General features: G+C 39.1%; 1 protein-coding gene across 1 annotated transcript; it reads right to left on the reverse strand.

Moving 5' to 3' along the window:
* Window positions 1-3,311: 3,311 nt before the first annotated feature.
* LOC107570621 (E3 ubiquitin-protein ligase TRIM39-like) lies at window positions 3,312-11,313 on the reverse strand. The gene is made up of 7 exons (XM_016256873.1): window positions 11,304-11,313; window positions 10,578-11,194; window positions 9,275-9,370; window positions 6,223-6,456; window positions 5,487-5,634; window positions 5,381-5,407; window positions 3,312-4,075 (listed from the first exon to the last, which is right to left on the reverse strand). Exons 1-7 carry the CDS (start codon window positions 11,311-11,313, stop codon window positions 3,531-3,533), a joined length of 1,677 nt encoding a protein of 558 aa, XP_016112359.1. The 3' UTR covers window positions 3,312-3,530.
* Between the last annotated feature and the right edge of the window lie 12,992 nt (window positions 11,314-24,305).

The following is a 24,305-nucleotide window of genomic DNA, read 5'->3' on the forward strand; positions in this document are numbered from 1 at the left end:
GCACTGTTTAGTATGAGACGTCTCCTGCACCGGACAGATCATCATGGTGTCTGACGCCTTGTCGCAGCAGTAGAGGTAGAAAAATGGGAAGAGTTTATCTTTAAACGAGTCCATAAAGGTGTAGATGTGACCTTTGTTTTGTATGTCGTAGAACGACACCTGTCCTTCTTCGTAGTCCACATAGACGCCCACTCTCTTCAGCTTGGGCTCGATGGAGAGCAGGAGGGGTGGAGAGGAAGAAACGCGATATTCCTGGCACAGTTGAAGAAACCCTCCCCCTTCCCCAGCTCCACCTGTATAGATCGAGGTGATTCATGTATGCTATATGGGGGTTATTTCATGTATGTTATATTTATATAATGACACATTTGCAATGATGAAGTTGCAATATTATTCATTTAAAACTTTAAATGTAGCATCGAATGACACTATGGTTAACTTTGTGCTTCCAAACCTGTTCCCGGAGGGTCAATGTCCCGCAGGGTTTAGCTCCAACACGCTTGCCTGGATGTTTCTAATAAGTCTGAAGAGCTTGCTAAGCTGTTTCAGGTGTGTTTAATTATGGTTGGAGCTAAAGTCTCCAGGGGCAGGCTTGGACACCCCTGTACTGCTTTAAAGGATGACGAAAGATTATTAAAATATAATGATTTCAAATTAACTTTAATTAAAACTTGTAATTTTAAATCACAAAGGGCACGTTTTAAGTGTACTTAATTGTTAAAAAACTGTCATGAAAGTGTCTCTCTTTAAGTACATTTAAGTGGCTTTTCATTTCATTAATATTATATTATCTGCAATTACAGTTTTTTTTTTTAAATATACTTTTAAGATTTGAAAAACACTACAAATGCACATTTGGTACAAATAAGCACATTTCTCTTTTATTAATTTTTCACAGTTACAACCAACCTGATTTAAAGCAGTGCCACTTGTTGTGGTGAAAATAAAGTGTCAGTGCAGAAAAGTGTTCTTACCTATGTCTGCAAGTTTTTCTACTTCTTCAGTAAGAGTCTCCACTAGTTTGAGCACAGCTCTTCTGGTGATCCAATAGAGTTATGAGGTTTAGTTACAAGCTGTTTAATACTTTTCATCTAAAATATGTAAACCCCACAGACAGACAAAGAGGATGACCAGTAGCGTTGGTTTATGAAAATCAAATAAAAACCAAAATTAAATATGGACATATGAGGTTTACACCCAACAGCGATGATATAGTTATAGTTTATTAAAGTCAACATGAACCTGCATTCACAGCCCATTTTACTTCCATAATGTGATGTATTTATAAGCAAAATATATTAATGTTATGACAAAAATGGAATCAAGTAGGTTGGTGTTTGAGATCATCCATCAGGAATTGATTGTATCGTGAGAAGTTGATGTTTTATGTCAGAACTGAACAGGGCCTAAATGCAGTATTTCAGCATATTTCAATGAAAAACAATTATTTTAGTTACCTTTTCATTATTTGCTAAGACTTTAGAAAGGCTTTATTACCTATAACAGTACCCTATAAATTAAGGTAGTTTCAAAGCAATAAAATGGAGTAGTGTGGATGATGAATGGTGCACAATAATTTTTGAATAACTTATCCCATAAAACTAGAACAAAATTAGCACAAATCCTAAAAATGGATAAATTACCAGTCCATTTTTAAACATACTCGGTGGCATTATTGACAGCTCTGCAGTGTGTTAAATATACATTTGGATTTGATTATCAATCTGCCTGTTGCCTTGCACTCTTAGCACCATGCAACAGTCTTTGACACAGAAAGACTTCAGTAATATGTAAAGCCTGGCTATTCATAGGACCAAAGATTAACATCACTCCAAAAATACTAGGCTTCCCAGACTCCTGCTCCTTTTTGGATCCATAACACCATTCAGTCTATAGTTTTTAAAGGCTGATTATTAAACACATTTTTGCAGACTTAGCAATACTTATCCATTATTATTGTTTGGCAACAGAAGAGCTTCAAGATGTTTGAGTGTGCTTTCATTAGCAAATGAGTCCTTGTCTACACATCTTGGCTATGCATTTGCTGAAATGACATGCAGAACATGCAGTTTCTTCAATCATCTTCATTAACTCTACAGTAGCTTTTTTGACTTGAAGAGTCAGTGTTTTAAAGAGAGACTCACCGGCGGTTTGTTGTAGTCAAATGGCACTGACCACAATGACTGTCCTGGTCTGGACAGCAGAGACATGCGGGACAGCTGGCGGGACAGTTACCCTGAAATATCCCCCCTCACCCATCCCCATAGCCTAGTTTTGCTTTTACACCCCTGTCTACATAGAGGCTATTCTAGTTTCAGGAAATATTAACCATTCACTGACTCAAGCTGCTTTTATTTAGCAGTCATCTAGTATATATTCATTCATGGCATGGAATGACAAATTCATATTATACATTTTATTCAAAAGTTCTGAAAAACTCATTACAAACCTGCATCCAAACATCCTGGTTGTAAAAATTAACACAGGAAATATATAAGTGATCTGATCTATACGATTGATATATTCTCCATTTAGCTTATTCCTGTAGTCGTACCACCCATACAGACTCATTACATTTTTTAATAGAGTAAAACAAATTCAGATGCATAAATGACTGGATTAGAGTTGTTACAATTCTATACTTCTATTCACAAGTTGAAAAATGGTCATACTTCAATTTAGTGTTCATGTTAATAGTAATGTGGAGCCAAAGTGGACCAAAGTACACTACCATTCAAAGGTTTGGAGTCAATAACTTCAAAGACTTTTTCACTATCTTTAAAACATAAAAATGGGTAATGCAAATATATAGGAAACAATAGGGGAAGGAAAGCAACAGACACATCAGATCAAAAGTTGGTTGCCAGTAAGATTGTATGGTCACTAAGGCTGCATTTATTTGATCAAAGATGCAGTAAAAACAACAATACTGTGAAACAACCATTTTCTTTGTCAATATCTGTTCAAATGTAATTGACTGCTGTGATGCGCAGCTGTATTTTCAGCATCATTACTTCAGTCTTCAGTATCACATGATTCTTCAGAAATCATTCTAATATGCAGATTTGCTGCTCAAGAAACATTTTTGATTATTATCAATGTTGAAACAATATAAATATTTTCTAACATTATAAATGTCTTTACTATCACTTTTGATCAATTTAATGCATTCTTTCTGAACAAGACTGCTTTTCTTTCTTACTGACCCCAAACGTTTTAACAGTAGTGCATATTTATTTTGAAGTGTCTGCATCCTTCAAAGTAACATAGTCTTCTTACACTAGATGCATGCTGGTTCCCATATCTTTCTGAATAAGACTGCATTTCTTTCTTACTGACCCCAAACGTTTTAACAGTAGTGCATATGTATTTTGAAGTGTCTGCATCCTTCAAAGTAACATAGTCTTCTTACACTAGATGCATGCTGGTTCCCATACTGTGTTTTAAGATTTACAGAGAAAACTCTTATAAAAAAGTGTTTTATTTGTCCAGAATCCAAGAAACTCGTGCATCAGAGTGAGTTTGCCGTCTCAGCTGTGTTTAACAGCGGTGATGACCAGCGCTCCGGGGTTCTTTCCGTCCTGGTTGATGCAAGGGCTGAAAATAGGGTAGACACTCTCAGTGAATGCATCAGTGAACGTATAGAGATGAGAGCGTGTCTTCACGTCGTAGAAGGACACCTGGCCAGCTTCGTAGTCCAGAAAGATGCCCAGCTTCTGAGGCAGTGTGGAGAGATGCAGAGGAACTCTGTTGCCAGTAAGAGCTTTCACTTCTCCGCTCTTCAGCCATAAACACCAGAAGCCTCCTTCTGGACTGAGGCGGATCTCGCCTTTGCGTTTCACCGACCCCCGGGCCACTCCTACGGTCCAAGCGGTCTTGTGTCCCACGTCCACCTCCCAGTAGTATCTGCCGGAGTAAAGACCCTCGCGCGCCAGGACAAACAGCGCTGGGTTGAAGCGCCGTGGCGTGTCTGAATGCATGGAGCTCTTTCGCTGCTCTTCATAGCGCACCTGCCGGCCATCCTCGGAAAAACAAAGATCACGCTGAGCTGTGGCAGAATCCAAGATCACCTCACCTAGAGAGGAGATGATATCAGTTAAGTCTCTCATTGGGGAACACAAAAATAGTCAGAAATGAGCGAATCATTGAATCATTCTTTCAACCAATTTGTTCAACAACGCTGATTCATATATACGTATATATATATTTCGAAACAGTTTTCACTCAGAAAATGCTAGTAGATAATTACAAAGTAGTAACACATTGAATTAAATGTGACGTTTTGAAGTAGGAAGACTGAAATAGTACTAATAGTACTCTGGTACTCAGTGTAGATTTTTAGCTTTTTTTTACGATTGGCAGAGCAAAAAAATATACGAAATAACTGACAGGATTGTGCCTAAAATGCAAGTTGCTCAATATTTGTTTATTGAACTGTGGTTAAAAACTTGTGTCGTGTTGCTCTTTAATTGCTTAAATTCATCATCAGCTGATTTAATTATGGTTTTGAGTATTGTTCTTTATAGGCATAATGCATAATGTTTAATTGTGAATCAGGTATTTGCTTTAGGTCAAAGTCTGTGCTTGTGCAGCTCTTGAGATTTCCCTTTAAGGATGGATTATCACAGTTGTCTCATAGAAAACAGATGTGAGAGTGTGATTTATAAGAGATCACGATGTCATGATGACCTGTGAAATCTGTCATTTTGTGAAGATATTGTGAGATCTGCTTGTTAATCATTGGTTCCTAGTGTGTTGTTATGTGGTTGCTAATGAGTTTTATTATGATGTAGTTGTTGGGGTGTTTTGGCTGGTTGCTTTATAACTGTATAAATTATAAACTGATTCTCATTAAAGCAACTGTATTAAAGTTAATCAGTCAGTGATTGTTTTCTTTGTGTTTTGTTGTTTTATTAACATTAAAGGCAGTGGCGGCTGGTGGAAAATGTTCTAGGTAGGGTGCCTCGTCACGTTAAGACTTGAAACATTTTAAATAAAGATAATTGTTTTACCAGTTCAAGTCTGATATTCTCTTTTGTAGATATGGCGTGGCTGCATATTCCTTAAAATAATAGTGAAGTATAGAAATGAGGTACAATTACTTAATTACTACAGTTACTTCACACTGGTTTTGTCATAAATCAGTGTAATACTTGATAATGCAGTGGCAGTGAGCTCAAGCCTGCACTCTAGAGGAACAGATTGAGATTTGACTTGTGTGAACGTTGATCTAAAAATAACTTTGTCTCTCTCATATCTTAATCCATATGATACGATATTTTTTCAGCTGAAAAAGATTGAAACATGGAAATGATCCATACAGTCCTGCAGTGTTCATATGACTGTGTTAGTTACTAATGCGAATATGAATGGCTCTTACTTGCATAGTTTTGCAGCTTCCGGAGTTCTGAAAGGAAAATAAACACTTCATGAAAAATACTGCCAGTTTGAAATGAATTGGAAAGTGCAGGGAAATGCTTCTTCACCTTTCCCATAAAGCCGTTTGACCTCGTGTTGGAACTTGTCCACCAGAAAGCAGACGGACTTCCTGATAGTGCTGAGGTACAGATCCGTGTTCACGGACACAGCTGACCAATCAGACGGCTCCGGTGGAGGAGGAAGAGATGGCAGGAACTGGAAGAAAAACAGTAGGTTTAATTAACAAAGCTCAGATGCACACACTGTTTGTGTCAATTCTAGGAACTGGACATTTTTTTTATTTAAATAAATTTTTTCTCATTTTCTCAAAGGTTTGGAGTCACACTGCCTCAGATTTTCCAGTGGGTTTGAAAGAAAAGTAATATTGTGAAATATGATTACAATTTAAAATGTTTTCTGTGTGAATGTATTGTAAAATGTGATTTATTGCTCTGCTCAAAGCTGTATTTTCAGCATCATTACTCCAGTCTTAAGTGTCACATTATCCTTCAGAAATCATTATAATATGCTGATGTGCTGCTCAAAAAAACATGACTGATTATCATCAATGTTGAAAACAGTTGTGCTGCCCAATATTTTTGTGGAAACCATGATGCATTTCATTTTTCAGGATTCTTTGATGAATAGAAAGTTCAAAAGGACAGCATTTATTTTTAAAAGAAACATTCTGCAACATTATAAATGTCTTTACTGTCACGTTTGATCAATTTAATGCATCCTTGATGAATACAAGTATTAATTTCTTTCAAAATAATCAAACGTTGAATGGCAGTGTATAGTGACCTGTAGAAAGAGCACCCTGTCCTGTGTCTGAGCGAGTGCATCCAGCTCGCTGCTCCTCTTCCTCAGGGTGTTGAGCTCGTGCTCCAGGCCGTTGGACAGATCTTTGGCCTGCTGCTCCGCTTGTTTCTGCCGCGTCGTGATGAGCTCCAGCAGCTCGGCCTGAGACTGTTCCAGCAGCCGCTGCAGCTCCGCGTAAACCGCCCAGCTCTCCTCGACCTCCCTCTGACTGCTGTCCTGAATACAGAGAGGATGCCATGTGTCATCATACAGCAGCTGACCGAATAACCCTTATTTAAGATTGATTATGTATTATTTTGTCTCCTTTCTCCGCATATTTACATTTCAGTCATGACAACTCTCGGAGGGATTGGCATGGTAATGTACATGACAATGTTAACGTATTTGGTCTTGGCGGAATAGATCTGCTACGCTGCTGCTGTCAATACATCCACCGCCAATACATCCACAACATGCTGCTGTGAGCATGTAAGAAATATTGCTGCTGCAAATATAACATACATGAAATAACCCCCATATAACATACATGAATCACCTCATAGGAGATCTATACAGGTGGAGCTGGGGAAGGGGGAGGGTTTCTGAAGCAAGCTGCACTGCTACGGCAAGCACTAGTTATATATTTGAATGTTGAGCAGTGAGCTCATTGGTTACGGATAAATGAGAGAACCAATCAGCTGTGCCATGTGATAAGGATGTCATTAGGTCAGATTGAGTTAGATCAGGGGTGCCCAACCCTGCTCCTGGCGATCGACTGTCCTGCAAAGTTTAGCTCCAACTCTAATCAAAGACACCTGCCTTTAATTTTTAAGTGATCCTGAATACCCTAATTAGTTGCTTCAGGTGTGTTTGATTAGGGTTGGACAATTCAAGAAATTGGTCGATCGCCAGGAGCAGGGTTGGGCACCCCTGAGTTAGATCTATCGGACTGCGCCATCTAGAGTTTCATGCCAGAGCTCTGTATTTGTGTATGTCTATTTGCTCCATCAACATTCTTTTCCTTCTTTCACATTTGTATTTTTCAACGTTGCATTAAATCCCCATTCTATTAAATAAAAACTATGACTGTGAAACATTAAAATAATCATTTACAGCTCAAATACATTTACTATTTGTAGTCATTATTTTACTGTAAAAAATGTCATCTTATATACGCTCAGCACAGACTCCTTAGATTTCAAATAAACTCTAAAGCGAATAAACTCTACGCAAACATGCAATAATTAAATATGTTAAATAATACAATCTCACTGTATTTACCACTTACATTCAATGATCAAATTCAGCACTGCAAATAACTTTATTTTCGAAAGTCATGTCTGTGATAAATTATTGTTTTTTTATTATTTATTTATTTTATTATTTATATGTCATTGCTGAAATGAAAGTGAAATTGAATATGCCGCTTCTGGTAGCCAGGTGGCAAAGCAGCTGAAAGCTTCATGTTCTGCCACCGATAGTATGGCATGAATTTAATTGAATTCAGCCTGACTGAATATTTGTTTTGCCTTAGGTGTAGATAATACACCATTCTTCAGAGATTCAAACTTTCTAGCAATACAGTTTTAATGTTCTCCCAGCCTAAACATCACACACAACACCACTATCATGCTGCAGGTCATGTTTGCAGGATCATGTAGGTAACTCTGATTTTGAGGCCAACATGGATCAGATTTTTCTGGTTTCTCTGTTGTGAAAATGCACAGAACAGTTCCAGGACAGAGACCAGAGAGGCTTGTGACAAACCCATGCAGATCGCATGTTGACATGAGCATGCAGAATCTCAGCCCGAGTGTTTTGACAGCACAGACCAGTTGAACCGCTGAAACTTATACTGATTCTAACACATCTATACCTGCTCCGACATCTTTATCTCTGTCTACAGTAATTACTGTAATCATTAATGCTTTCATGAGCATTAATGAGGCTAATATGAGTTATTTCTCCCTCTCCACCCTCTATGTAAGTGGATCCTCTTTGTATTTTTAAATGTGACTCATAATGGCCCAGTGATCTATTTACAGTTATTGAACAGGCAAAACACTAACACATTAACCTTGCATGCCATTGACACAAACCCGAATCCGATCTCACAGGAAGGATACAATATCACGGATGGAAATGTTCCGTTTTTGGAGGTATTTGTCAATAGTGATGCCATACTTGTCACTAACTTCAGCTCTGTTTCCACTTTAAGACAGAAACACTTCCTGTAACTCAAGTGATATGTTTATTTCCAGTCAAAAACAAAAGGCATTTCAATTTCCTTTTATCCTGAATTGCTTTTGTTGTTCAGCATTTGAAGGGCAATGTTCTCAGTTAAAGAGGGGTGTGACAGCATGGGCAAATATTTGCAGTGCCCTAACTGGTTTTGTCAGATGAAACAAAAGGTAAACAGATATTCTCAACAAAACAGTCTAAGGCAGAGGCAGCTTTCACCATGGGTCTGTACTGGGACTTTTCCAGTTTTTGATTCCCCCTTCCGACATTGCATTAATTTCCTTGAACCTTCCAGGTCTGGCAATCACAAATTATATTCTGTGAAATTCTATAATATCTTCAGGGTTTTCAAACCCATGAACTTGCCACAGGCTGTTTACTGAATCCTTACAGGGACAGAGCTCAAGGCATAGATTGAATTAGTTATGTAGACTTTGATTGCAGATCATTATTATTTATGATTATTGATTACAATCAAATTGTTTGTGACATACTGTTTATGTGTTGTTTTGCCATGCATAATAAATATAGCTGTAAGCAGCAATTACAGTTTGCAATTTATAATCTATTATGATTTGCGGATGCAATACATATTAATGGATATAGGTCAAAAGCATTTAGTTACTTTTAACGGATTATCTGAAGTTTGAAGACTTGTAAAAGTAGCTTTTTAGCAAAAATCCAAATGGCAGAAATGTAAACTACCAAGCATATATAATATACGCACATGAGCATGGAACTGATCAAAGAAAAATGATCAAAGGCCACTCAGCCTTTCAAGAAAAGAAGCATCACAGAGTATATATGGACTCACTTTGAGCACTTTTATGGACTGCTTGATCTCCTCCAGTTTCTTTTCTCGCTCCTTGATTAGATGTTTCAGTTCCGACCTTTTCTTTCCCAGCTGACTCTATGAACCAAACAATAAGATCCACAAGTCACATTTCTTGAATTGTCAAGCTCCCAAAATACATTTGAGTAATTATGTGGCGAGTCAGTTTGTCCTATTTTGAATTTTGAGTTTTCAGAAGTACTGGTTAACACCCTATGGTGTTATCCTTGAAATGTTGAGACTTGTGCTCATTTAGGGTCATGATCAAGCCTGCAAAGTGTGGTTAAGGGGATTCCCCCCTTCTATGTAAAGCAATTTGAGTGCCCAGAAAAGTGCTATACAAATGTAAGGAATTATTATGTTTATTATTATATTTCACTGTTGTAGAATGTGCATTCATAATTTATTCTGATTATATTGTTTGTGGGTCAATTTGACCTGCATACATACTTTCATGATTAAAGTCAGCTGCCAGACCCAAATGAACACATTTCTTTGATGTACAGTACTGTGCAAAAGTCTTAGGCCATTAGTATTTTCACCAACAAAAAATGGTTTTATTTTTTGTTTTTATTTCTATCTTTTGCTGTAGTGTGTCAGTAAGAAATATCTGTTTACATTTCCAAACATTTCTACTATTATTCATTGCAATAATGCAGTGATATTTGTGCATGCACAAGAATGTGACAACAGCCATTGCTCAGATACCCTATGAGAGAGTTAACATTAACATTCATGCAACTTATGAAATTTACATTGCATTAAATTAATAATTTAATTTATGTTTGTTAAATTCATGCATTCCCGGGGAATCAAACCCAACACACTGGCATTGCTGGTGACATGCTCTACTGTTTGAGCTACAAGAAAGCATTGTAACACTTTAGTTTAGGTGCCAGTTCTCACTATTAACTAGTTGCTTATAAGCATGCATATTACTAGCATATTGGCTGTTTATTAGTACTTATAAAGCACATATTCGGCATGCCCATTTTCTACAACACTAATCCTACCAAATACCTAAACTTAACAATTACCTTACTAACTATTAATAAGCAGTAATTAGGAGTTTGAGGCAAAAGTTGTATTTAGTAGTTAGTTAAAAATGAGAATTTTACCTTTTTATAGTTTTATATGTCATATGTTCTCATGTTTTTACAATTGAATACTAATATTGTTGTTGTTGTTGTTTTTACAGACTTTTGAAGAATTGTATTGAATGTAATTGCGAGCAGTACCATAAAGAACATACCCTTTCTTATTTAATACAAGGGTTCAATCTCACCGTTATTTTCTTCCACTCTCGTTCGGTGGAGACAACATCGTGGCCTTTATGCGAGGACCCTGTGCACTCCTTACACACGCACACATGTTCGTTTCGGCAGTAGGCGTCCAGGAGGCGCTTGTGTGTCTTGCACATCTTGTCTTCGAGGTTGTGTATGGGCTCCACCAGCTTGTGCGAGCTCATTGCCTTCCCCTTCTTATGGTGCCGCAGGTGAGCTTCACAAAACGAACCCGGGCAGCTCAGACACGACTTCATGGCCTTCATCTTCCGGCCGATGCAGGCATCGCAGGGCACGTCTCCTGCTTTAGCGAAGTCTCCCCAGTCGTCATCTTTCTGTGGGGAATTCACGAACTCAGGAACCGAGGACATCGTCGACAGACCCTGGAACTGTTCTGCGATCTCAGCCAGCACGCAGTTGACGCTGAGCTCTGGTTTTCTGGAGAAGGCTTTCTTGCACATGGGACACAGGAACTTCTTGCTGTGATTCCAGAAGCCCTGCAGACAGGCCTTACAGAAAGTGTGGCCACAGGGAGTGGAGACGGGCTCGACGAAGACCTCCAGACAGATGGAGCAGGAGAACTGCTCCTCCGACAGGATTCGCCCCGGAGACTGCGGGCCTGCGAAGGGTTGAGGGAGAAAGAGATGGAGTTAGACTGGAGGCACCAAAAAGTGGAATTCGAAAGAGCAGGAAGAAGGAAGGTTTGTGCAGTTCTGTCTTCTGCTTACATGCACTCATTTTCATCATTTAGAATTAATCAAATCCAATTTTGGATTCTTAAAGTATAATTGCCATTTTTGATGACGCGTGTCAGCATTGTTTTCGATATTTCAGAAGAGGTTTTAAATGTAAAGCCTAGTGAAGGTGGATATCACCAATATAAATCCCGTTGGACTGATCCCAGGAGGAGGCCATCAATCTGGTGGGGTGGGCCCTCACTCTGATAGGACACTGTAAGCCCACTGAGGCATAAGCCAGGGCTATACTGTCAACTATCCAGTGAGATAACCAGCAGCCCTTTAGAGCAGCCTCCGAAGCATACAAAGTGCTGCTCTGAGTCCAGCGAGGAGATGATCTTCATCGCTGAAGGAGAAAAATTCTGACGAAATGGCACGCAGAGCCGACTTATATAGCGGTCGGCTCCACCCCTTTTGGTGGGTTGAATTTGCTCATTTTTAACTCATTTTGCTCATTTCGAACATCATGAACTGCATTTGTTCATGCAGTTACAAGAACGTGAACAAATCAGGCTTCAGTATTAGAGTGAACAGGAGTTTCCGCATAAGCGTGTCAAACGCAACGGGAACTTATTTTGCTATATGTGCATGCTGTCCGAGAGACTGTTTCTGAGCGCTGTCAGAGAGGCGTGCACACAAAAAGGGAGTATTGAACAGAGTTATTTTTGCTGCTTTATAGGCCTTGAAAGGTTAAATACACACACTATGTGTCAAAATGCCTGTCTTTGCAAGTATCCACGTAACACAGTAATTTAGGTTTAAGTGAAAGCAAACAGCTGAGCAAGAAAACGCATGTGTAACAGTATATTGGATCCGGGCAGCTCTTAAAGTGACAGCAGTCTAATATTCCTGCTGTCTGTCTTTCAAGTTAATCAAACAATAAAAGAGAGGAAATCTCTCACTCCACTTGACTAAATCACTTTTGCAACTTTAATAAGAAGAAATATATATTTAATTTACACAGTGAAGAATATGCAGTGCTTTTTATACATTTGATTACTTTATACAATACATGTAGTATTGTGTAGTATTTATTTTACTTTATTTGTTGTCCTATTGCTTGTAATTAGTTTCTTATTCTTATTTAATCACTGACTGTTTACTTCAGTGCGCTTAAGTTTATTTATTTATTTTTTAATTTATGCTAGCATTAGGTTTGTGTGTGTGTGTGTGTGTGTGTGTGATATTGACACTATCACATTATGAAATGTCTATGGAATCAAAAATGTTGATATCATAAAGGCTTTATTTAAATCATAAACAACTATACTGTGATATATATAGTTACCGTGAAATAAAATTACTCATATTGTGATATAAGGTTTTGGTCATATCGCCCACCCCTAGTTTGTCTCATATATCCACAGGTATCTTACTTTTTTTGAACACTCAGGATACACATCATTCAGCTGTGAAACTGTGAGGCTATATTAGATACAATCCCAGATGTTTTTTTTTTTTCAGATGTTCCTGGCAGTCTTGAGAGGGAGAGGAGGATGTTTAACCTTCATCACACCAGAGGAGGGCAGCACTCAGCCATCTTTATTCCCGTCACAGCATTGCAGCAATCCTGTAAATGTTTTAGTGCACTGACAGTACACACATACACCTGACCAATGTTCAAACACCTCATCTGGAGTCATTGGAGTTTGTCTTTACGGGTGTTGACGGACAAATACAGCCCTGATCAGCCATTTATGCTAGGCATGATTGAATGATACTGTGAGTATCACAGTGTAAACATGAACAGAAGAGCTCTGAAATATGTGTCTGGCAGATGTTTTAAAAACATAATTCCACATCTGATCCTCTTTCCCCCCTCTTCAACCATGATTTATTCCATTACCATTTAACATGAAGTCTTTCTCGCTGATCTACTGAGCTTTATTTTCGGCTTTCTCTTTGTCTTTTTCTCTTCTGTCCGTGCGTTCAGTGCCTCAATCATTGTGTTCCCTCTCAGGGTTATTATTAGAAGCTCTGTTCTCTCTCTCACTTATTCTCTCCCTCTGTCTCTCCACCCCCACGTAACAGCACTTTACACTGCTGCTGCGATCGCACACACACACACACACACACATTTACTTCCCCTGAGATCCTGTGTCGATGTATTCTTTAGGTGTACACTTACACACAACCCATTATATCCCCTCATTTCTCCAGCAGTCTAATATTCCTGCTGTCTGTCTTTCAAGTTAATCAAACAATAAAAGAGAGGAAATCTCTCACTCCACTTGACTAAATCACTTTTGCAACTTTAATAAGAAGAAATATATATTTAATTTACACAGTGAAGAATATGCAGTGCTTTTTATACATTTGATTACTTTATACAATACATGTAGTATTGTGTAGTATTTATTTTACTTTATTTGTTGTCCTATTGCTTGTAATTAGTTTCTTATTCTTATTTAATCACTGACTGTTTACTTCAGTGCGCTTAAGTTTATTTATTTATTTTTTAATTTATGCTAGCATTAGGTTTGTGTGTGTGTGTGTGTGTGTGTGTGATATTGACACTATCACATTATGAAATGTCTATGGAATCAAAAATGTTGATATCATAAAGGCTTTATTTAAATCATAAACAACTATACTGTGATATATATAGTTACCGTGAAATAAAATTACTCATATTGTGATATAAGGTTTTGGTCATATCGCCCACCCCTAGTTTGTCTCATATATCCACAGGTATCTTACTTTTTTTGAACACTCAGGATACACATCATTCAGCTGTGAAACTGTGAGGCTATATTAGATACAATCCCAGATGTTTTTTTTTTTTCAGATGTTCCTGGCAGTCTTGAGAGGGAGAGGAGGATGTTTAACCTTCATCACACCAGAGGAGGGCAGCACTCAGCCATCTTTATTCCCGTCACAGCATTGCAGCAATCCTGTAAATGTTTTAGTGCACTGACAGTACACACATACACCTGACCAATGTTCAAACACCTCATCTGGAGTCATTGGAGTTTGTCTTTACGGGTGTTGACGGACAAATACAGCCCTGATCAGCCATTTATGCTAGGCATGATTGAATGATACTGTGAGTATCACAGTGTAAACATGAACAGAAGAGCTCTGAAATATGTGTCTGGCAGATGTTTTAAAAACATAATTCCACATCTGATCCTCTTTCCCCCCTCTTCAACCATGATTTATTCCATTACCATTTAACATGAAGTCTTTCTCGCTGATCTACTGAGCTTTATTTTCGGCTTTCTCTTTGTCTTTTTCTCTTCTGTCCGTGCGTTCAGTGCCTCAATCATTGTGTTCCCTCTCAGGGTTATTATTAGAAGCTCTGTTCTCTCTCTCACTTATTCTCTCCCTCTGTCTCTCCACCCCCACGTAACAGCACTTTACACTGCTGCTGCGATCGCACACACACACACACACACACATTTACTTCCCCTGAGATCCTGTGTCGATGTATTCTTTAGGTGTACACTTACACACAACCCATTATATCCCCTCATTTCTCCTCCCCCTCTCTCGTTCCCTCTCTTGCTTTCACTCCCGCCCACTATGAGCCCAGAAAAGAACATACAGCCCAGATTTCTCATGACATCACGTTGAGTCACACAGATGCTTTAAACTGTACAGAAAACCTGCCGGTGAAAAGAGGGATTCCTAGCATAATACAGACAACACAGTATCTTCTCTTTTATTATGAAACCTTGAGCCTCAATCAGGTTCTTCTCAACCCAATCTCATGAGAAAACAACTGTTTTACGAGGAGGCGATTTCATGTGAATTCGTTCAATGTGATTTTTAGAAAGAAAGAAAGAAAGAAAAAATGCAAGCATGAAAGTCCAACCATAACCATCAGTGGGATGTAAGCTGATGAGTTTGATGAGTTGAGAAATACGTATGAATTCATATGAATCAATTCGCCAACATATGTTATGCGAGTACAAATGCTTGGCCATCACACTGCAGCTACTTTGGGTCAAGATTCGACTAGTTAGCTTGGTCGGGTTAACCCTAACTACACCATGATGAAGACAAAAAAAGTAACTTTCCTCATTGACAGCCCAACCCAAACTGGTTTACAATATGTTGATTGATTTGTACAAAAAAAATAAATAAAAATCAAGTAGGAAAGTACAACCCTAAACCTGACTGTCAATGCGGTGTAAGCAGAATCATACAAAACTGTACAAATATACAGTTTGTGCACCCATGCATGCACTTTCATACATATCGGACCCTACAGTAGTTAAATTTTCTCATGAAATCAACATTGCGATTATTATTATAGATGCTTTGCATGTGACCATATTTTGGAGAGCTTTTAAAAGTTTGATATGTACCTTTTTAGTGATATACTGATATAACAACAGTTTTTAACTATTTTGTTAACTATTTAACTAACGTTCTGGCAAATTGGTGGATAATTCATACGATCTCATTTGTACATTTTCATACAATTTCTCATGATTTCATGATTAGTGGTGGACCTTCATGCTTACCTTCTGTCATCATTTTTTTTTGGTTATATGTCTGAAATAGGGTTAACACAAGCTCAATATATTTTCATATTTTATTCTGTAACATTAAATACATAAGTAATATCAACTTGTTGTTGGCGACATTAAATGGAATCACACCAAACTGGTAAACTCCACTCACTAGTGGCTTTTTCAGTCTTGCTGTGTTTATAATCATGTTCTTGCAAACTATTGCACCTCAAACTTTCAGGGAAAATATTTTTAACGGAAGAGCTGTCAGAAGCTTAAGGGTGGTGACGTCAAGCGACCATGGTGTAATCTGTTGATAACCTACGTTTTGACTTCTGAGGCTTTCAGCGTTGTGTTCATTTGTGAAGATTATCATGATGAACAAAAACTTGTAAGAATCATAAACCTTTGGTCACAGTGCAGATCGCATACATTCGGAGGCAGTGCTGGGTAGTGACTGATTACATGCAATCTGGATTGCGTAATCAGATTCCAAAAATCAAGTACTCGTAATTAAACTATATGACATTTTATAATGCTCATAATCAGATTACAGTTACTTTTTATGGATTGCATATTATTCACACAATGGCAATAAATCATTCCTAATTTATTTATTCTCCATTTTTCTCTTTTATATTTTCCTTTCTAAAAATCCTACTGTGTGTCATACCATTTAGCTTTGTCTATATTCACAATATTGAATGGTCATGTAAATGTCATGCAAATAAAGTCATGATTCAATTAATTGCTTAATGCTTAATGCACTTAATGATGTTGATATAAAAAAATATATATGTTTTATTTCTCTTTGCTTTTTCATATTAATACGGTACGTTTAATGGCCAGTTTAAAACAAATTAGATAAAAAGTAATTTACAAAGTAGTCAGAATACATTACTTAAAACAAGTAACCTAGATTGCATTACTGAATGGTGATTCTCCAGAATCAAAACACACAAAAACTAGATTTAAACCCTTGAAAATATGGTCAAATGGTCTAAAGGAGATATAGGTAGAGTGCACATGTCTGCAGCTTCAGTTAAACACGTAGTAGTGCACCAAAGGGGAAAACATTCATCAAAAGGATGATGCAATAAAATGAGCCATGAGAGCCCTCCAGACGGCCCTTACGGCTATCACACTGAAATTAAATGTGCCATAACACCGTATCACACTCTACTCAGAAACATCCCCGGAGGGGTGTGAAGAGAGAGCACAGCGTCAACAGACTGAGGCAGGCTGTTCGAAAGGTAAAATATGGTAAGATTAGCACATCAATCTGTGGTGGAGAACTGCCCAGTATATACTGTATTGTGATCAGTGACAGTGAGAAAATGGAAACAGATGTGATAACGACCTCGATTTGGAATCAAGTTTTCATTATAAGGCCTGAAAACAGCTATCGGCTTGTATTCCCATTCATCTCAATGGCAGTTGCGCGGCTTGTTGGTGATCTCTGGACAGAGCTGGGGAGATTACCTACAAAGTGTAGTCCGTTACTGATCACAGATTAAATTATGAAAACTAGTATATTTTTGTTTATAGCTCTCAGCATACAATCTGTAACCACTATGTTTATCCCCAGCTTCCTAGGTGTTGCGCATTAGTTTCCATACTGTTACCCAGTAGTGCTCTGTCTCTTCCCACGTGCTACTTTTGGGAGATTACACAGAGAGCCGAGGTGGTTGCTGGGGGGCTCTTGCACTCCAGAGACAGCGGCTAATGAAGCTGAAGTCTATACTCATCATACGTGAAGCCAAACAGACTGACTCTGGGGATGGAGAGATGGAAACAAACCTCCTTTGGGGATAACAACATGAACTGTGAGGAAGTTTTCCTTCACAACTGATCTTGGACCAACTTCCCCTGTTTGGATCGCACATGTAACTGATATAGGGAACAAAACACTGGCCTGATATCAGTAGGAAAAAAATCACACAGATGGGAGATGACGGAAGGGAACATTTTAGCACAAGGACGTCATATCATGGATTAATGAGGTCAGCATTCCATGGGTAATAAATGTATTATCCTCTGGCGTGTATATTTTTTACAGCCACCTTAATTATCCGTTGTTGACCCTTTACAAAAGGTCTTTATTTTTGTTAATTTGTTGTTAAAAAGTCAGCAAAAGAAGGTGTTTAACCTTCAGACAATGCTTTTTGTACACCTTACTAGGAAGTTGACAATTTAAAGTAAAACGTGGGAAACTGTGAATAGAGTGGCTCAGTGGGTAGCAATGTCAAAGCCTCAGAACAAATGGTTCCCTGATTTGAAACCACAAGCCAGGAGGCATTTTTATGTTAAGCTTGCTCCAGTTTCCCCCACAATCCCGGTGTTTGACAGGCCATCCATCCAGAGTGGTTCCCTGCCTATGGCCTGAGACACTGGTATAGGCTCCAGCATCCATGTTACCCTACATACAGAAGGACAAGCGGTTATGAGAATGGATAGCGAAACAATAGCAATATTAACTTGTCTTTGCTCTACTCTGTAGAAAGGATCCAATTATGTGTCTTCTTAAGCTCCACGATCTTATGGACCGTACCATGTTTAACAGGGGAGACTTAACAGAGTTGTGAAATCTGATCCTGGAAAGTTCCAATAGCTGCAGGTATTTTAAGGGTAGGGTTAAAACAGACAAATGACAATACATGAATAACACAAAACAACCACGGTGGAGGTTTTCTTAAGCAAGTTTTAATTGTGCAGAGTTAAAAGAACTGAGGGCTGTTTGAGCGCTGCATCTCTCACTCATCCACACATAGAGTACAGTAGTTTAAAACAGAAAATACAGGGTTCTGCACCTCAGAAAGATGATTTGTCACAAGCATTTCCACATTTCTTCTCTAAAACACAGAAAAAGCAGCAACATACTGTAAACCCCAAAATGTCCAATCCACACCCTTGCAGCACCTCAATGTGAACAAGAGGTATAAAACAACAAAACAATGGATTCTCAGTCAAATTCAAACAGGACTAACGAGGGCAGATTACAGTGTGACTGACGTCTATCTTGTTCAATCTGATGTTCAGCCCAGTGAGTAAAGAATACAAGCAATACGACAGAGAATGATGCAAACTTTTTTTTCAAAGAGGTTAGCAGATAAGCAAGGCTGGGTTTCGGGATGCATTTGATGGCGATTCTTGACTTCGGTGGATTCCCTGCAGTGGATGGCGAGGTCTGTCAGTGTCTCTGGCACTTGGAGATGCTCTTGTCTCTCGTAGCATTGCCGTTATTGCTAAAGGTTCCAGCAGATTTCAAGAAAATGTCTCCCTTTCGATCCATTCTCTAACCCTCAGCTGGCTGGAAAGGTTTAGACACATGTGAAATGTGGCTGTAGTACTACTCGCTCAATGAATGGCGAGGTTCTTTTCTCGGTGAGCCAAATTCTATCACGCCTCATTTCTGAGCCCTTAACCGGATTAGCTTGCAATGAAGGGCGAGAAGGAGAAAGCAGACAGCTGAAGAATTGGAACAAGACCGATGTCAATCACTCGAGTGCTCAAGGCTATTGAACGGAACTGAGAAATATCATAAAGCAGGGTGTTTAAGATATACAGCTGCATGCTTTCAATATACAGTACCCTATTCATTTTGTCTCCGTGTTGAATAATATTATGTTCTAGTTGTAATATAGTATCTATGACATCAGTATGGACCACAGCTGCTTCGTCATATATTCCATCAAACTCTAAAACAGGCTTCAAAATCCCAGTTGACATGCAATACAAGAGAGATTGAGGATCGAAAAGCCTTCAGGGGAAGCAGAATGAGGCCATACTTAAAATGGGCCATATAGAACCACAGGGGACAAATATAAGCGGTCTTGTGGGTACAAAGAGTTAATGAGAGGTAGAAACAAAAGGAGAAACCAATGGGGTTGAGGTTGAATTAGCTTTTTTACTCTTTTGAATTTGACCATAAATGGTCTCTGACTGGGAGTTTTGACTATGTAAATTGGCCCATTGGGTTATGAAGGTAACTTTCATACAAAGCTGAGTCTTAGCAAAGAGATTTTCTCCTTTAAATAGAAAAAGAGGTTACATTCCAATAATAATTAATAGAGCATTAATTAGTTTGAGACAAGAGACTGAAGCGTAGATATAGGCCTGGCTTTTCAGAGCAGGTCAGTGTGCCACATGCAGATTTTAATGCGAGGAAAAGTGTGAATGCTCGGAAGTTGTGCACTGGGGATTTGGAGTTACTATTCATGGCGAATAATCTTGTGCGTTTTTGTTTCCTCCTCACATCATACACGTGTTTCTCTTGTCTGATCTCTCCAGCATCTTTAAATCTGTGGTTGTGTGTTGGGAAGCCCAGTCAGTCAATACCGCGTATGCACCTCGGCTCACGTTACCACTGTTGTAACACGATAGCGTATCCTGATCCTGTCCGATGACTGGCTAAAACTGATCAATGATTTCATTTCAGTGGCACTCGCTCTACATACTATTCTGATCAGATGTCACAGGGAGAACGGGATCGATTGCAAGGATGAGGGCAAAGTTTCTTGCCAACGACTACATCGTATTTAGGCATCTCTTCCATTGGCTGCAGCTTTTATCCTTCTGTTATTTATTACACTTTTTGAAGCAGTGCATCCTGTTTTCTTCCAGGTCCTCTTGGCTCTTGTCGTCTCTCGATTCTCTGCGCTGACCGCAGGTGCATCAATAATTCAGGTTTGTAAGGAAACTGCATACCTTTTAGGTTAAAGTTTGTGGACTAGAACAGGCACTAGATGCTTGTCAGTACTACTCAATCGTGCTAGTTGTCACCATTTTGGCATCACTCTGGGAGTCAAGTCCCGGCTGACGCATGGTTTCCACTGACTGAAACCGAACCAAACCTGAGATTTTGTACCATGCTTCACTCAAAACCACAGAGAGAAATGGAAAGACGAGACAAGAGAAGATGTGAGGTGGACGTGTGCACTGTGCTTTTCTGAAGCGACTGTTGTGTGCTGTGCTTACTCTATGTGTGAAAGAAGATGATAGTTTTTCTCATATGGGACAAAGATAAAATGGGAAGTTAAAGAGGAGTTTTTTGGGGGTTTGAGGGGTAGATATGTGGCTTTAGTGGATATGTGGAGCAGCAGAGGGGAGACTAGTTTAATTTCATGCTCGATTAAGTTATGCTTCTCTCTCTTTCTCTTGCTTAATGAAAAATCTATGCGACTGAAGCTGCTCTTTTCCATACAACAAAACCATGCAGTGTCCAGGGGATGTCAAACTTTAAAAAGTACCATAAAGCACCTAGGATTCAGTGAACAGACAGCCCATCCAGTCTTTTAAAGCTATGCTTCGCTGGCAGTGTAATGCTGCTCAGTCCTCCTGGAAGCTCCTACTTATGAGTTTGACATAATTACGACATGTGTGTTGAAAGTGATTTTGTGTGGAATGAAATGAACTCAAACTTTCATCTTTTTTAGCACTAATGCAACGTAATGAAGAGTAAAGTATGCACATTTGGTGTATAATTGAGGCTTTTTCTGTGTATTTTTCCAGCATCAATCTGCTAAATGTGACTATAAAGCATGACGGTATTATAAACATTAACATGATTGTCTGTAAAGCTGCTTTGAAACCATTTATTTATTTTATTTTTTATAAGGGATAAGGGTCTCTTTTTGTGTTTCACGAAAGAAAGAAAATCATACAATTTGGAATGACATGAAGGCGCGTAAATGATAACCAAAGACTTACTTTATTAATAGTCAAAGAGAGCATTTATTAGTGATTAAATATTTTGATAAAGAATATCATTATAGTAAATATTATTAAAAATTCTAATGTCTAAAGGGAAATTTTCTCTCGTCATATATATTTGTATTAAGGTGGTGAACGTGTGGGTTTGTAAACCATCTGTAGTGAACTATTGCAGTTGCACAGAAACACACAAAGACATACAACGTGACCTAATTTGATCATCTGTGTTCATATCAGTCATATATATCAGTGTCGCCTACATTTCAGTCTCTATTTATCACATTTGCATGACTCACTGCATGTGTATCCATGTAGTAATGCCCAATTTTGTTTAAGTCAGTAGAATACATAGCTAGTTTACAAATGAAAGGAGCTCCATCTCATTTATTTTTTATTTGGAGCACAAACCAAAAGATCAGAGATCATAACAAATGAAAAAAAAATTGAAAAAAAAACAAACAAGCCTGATAATGCAAAAGCAGCTTTATACTATGAAACACTTGAATTTTAAATAAAAATACATTACAAATCTGATTGGATGAGCCGATATGCAAGCGACATGTGATGGCAAATCAGTTGAACTGTACATTTTAATTAGTTGCGATGCTTCTTGGTAACTGTAAAGTCCACCATGTTTACACTATACATATTCTGAGTAGAATATAGTTTTCTGATATAGAAATTATATCATACCACCCAACCCTAGGTTTCTCTGGTTTAAAAAATAAACATGGCAATATGTCAAATATCATCAAAAGGCTGAAAAGTACCAAGATATTATTCAAGGTAATATTCTTTAGAAGTTGACCAGCTGAACTCTCAAGCCATCATTGTCAATTCTGTAGAGAAAAAACACGGCAGGAACAAAATGTACCAAGAAAAGGAGAGAGAACTCAGAAACTGAGTCAGTGTTGTAGTTGCCAATCCCCATCAATGTCTCAGCAACATTGCCACAACGTTGCTGTAATGTCACGTGACTGCAGCCGTTCACCGTAGGATGGAGATTTGCAGTGGAGCAGTGAAGCCCTCTAATGCATTTGTTTTTATTCACCTCCGCTTTCTTTCCCCAGTCCTCTGCTCGGAGCGATGGGAGTTTTTTTAGGCACTTTTCCCTTCCCATTTAAAAGCAAGACAGCGGAAGAGACGTCTATGGAGCGGCTGCACCGCACAAGGCAGAAAGAGAGGAAACAGATATCGGTTTTTGGGGTGAAATGCGGCTGAAATACGAGATGAATTAAATGTAGAGGGAGAGAGAAATCTCAGGGGAAAGAGGAGGGAAAAGCAAGGTCACAGACAGCGTGAAAGAAAGACGGGAACGGAAAAGCAGCCCACGTAATTAACGCCTTCGCACCCTGCCTCGCGTCCATTCACTGACTCGCTCTTCACATCCTCCCCTTTACTCTCTTTCTGCGTCTCTCGGCTGATTCGGCAATAAAGATCTGTCTCGTTTCATTCTGTAAGAACTGCAGTTGGAGAACAGGTGAAATGATGGAGGGAGGGAGGGAGTGGGAGCGAAAGCGTGCCTGCAAGAGAGAGAGATGCCCATGAGACAGAGACAGATTGCAGCATTTAAGTGCCGCCCCAGGGAGCTGCTGTAGGTTGAGACGGGAGGAAGAGAGAAAGAGAAAGAGAAAGAGAGAGAGAGATCAGGGAAACCTGTAGAAGTTGAAGTTGCCATTTATGCAAACGCTGATCGAGTGTTTCCGTGTGTGTGGCTCTTTCTCCAGGCCCTTTACATTTCTGTGCCGCATGTCGCATTCCCTCTCTCTCTGGTTGTCTCTATTAGGGCTGGCCATGTGGTGAGCCGTTTATACCATGCAACCGAGAGAGATTGTGCTGTATAGGCTGCCGTTTATACTGCGGTGGTGGGCAGGACCGCTTAGCGCTGTTTACACATGAGCAGTCAAAAAACTTCCTCACAGCACAAAATAGAGTTTGTTTTGAATCCTAGCAGCAGGGGCGCATTAACACACAGGCTTTAACGGGCTGAAGCCTAGGGGCCTACACTTGGGAGGGGCATACTGGCTGCAGGTAGATTATATTTTTCAAATAATTATATGTACAGTATATATAGGAGTTTGCAGCAGTGACAATAGCATTCTTTAAACAAATTATATATATATATCTAGGGTAGGTTGGCCTACCCTAATGCTATAGCCCAGGGGGCTCTGGTTATCTTAAGGTGCCCCTGCCTAGTGGCATCAAGCAGTTAGAACGAGAGCTCTCTTATCACCACTTACCGACAGGGATTGTCTCCTCAACTCCGGCTGCATCTCGCTGCATACAATGATTCCATCTGCCTCGAGAAATTTGTCCAACTCTCTATTTGAGTAGCAAATCATATGCAGAGTTGTGGAGAAACCTTCCAGGGTCAGCCTAGAATCTCCTCCGCCTTTCATCAACCAGAGTGCACCAGCTCTCCAGAAGCAGAACCCATGCAAGTGGAATCTACACAGTTATCCCTGGCTGAACGCAGGTGGTGGTTGACCCAAAGAGAACATGCTGCTGGGCATGTTATTGTGGAATGCCCCATCCAACCTCATCGACCTTTGGTGAGTGTTGTCCAAGCAAACTATTTTAGTTCATTGCCTCTTACTACCAAAATGTTTACTTTCTCGAATATCTTCTTTCCAGTCACTGCACTCATCAACCGGGAACTTTATCTCTGTTGATTTCTGATGCCAGTTCCACCTCCAGAAGACCCCGTGTGAGAGACATCAAGACCAATCCATCACTAGAAAACCCCTGAACCGTGCAGACATCCGGTATAGAGTGGGCCCACTTCTTTCTCGTCTTGGAATCCTTCACCAAGAGGAAATTC

This window comes from Sinocyclocheilus grahami, unplaced genomic scaffold (assembly GCF_001515645.1).
Source record: "Sinocyclocheilus grahami isolate Dianchi unplaced genomic scaffold, SAMN03320097.WGS_v1.1 scaffold1485.1, whole genome shotgun sequence".
Classification (NCBI taxonomy): domain Eukaryota; kingdom Metazoa; phylum Chordata; class Actinopteri; order Cypriniformes; family Cyprinidae; genus Sinocyclocheilus; species Sinocyclocheilus grahami.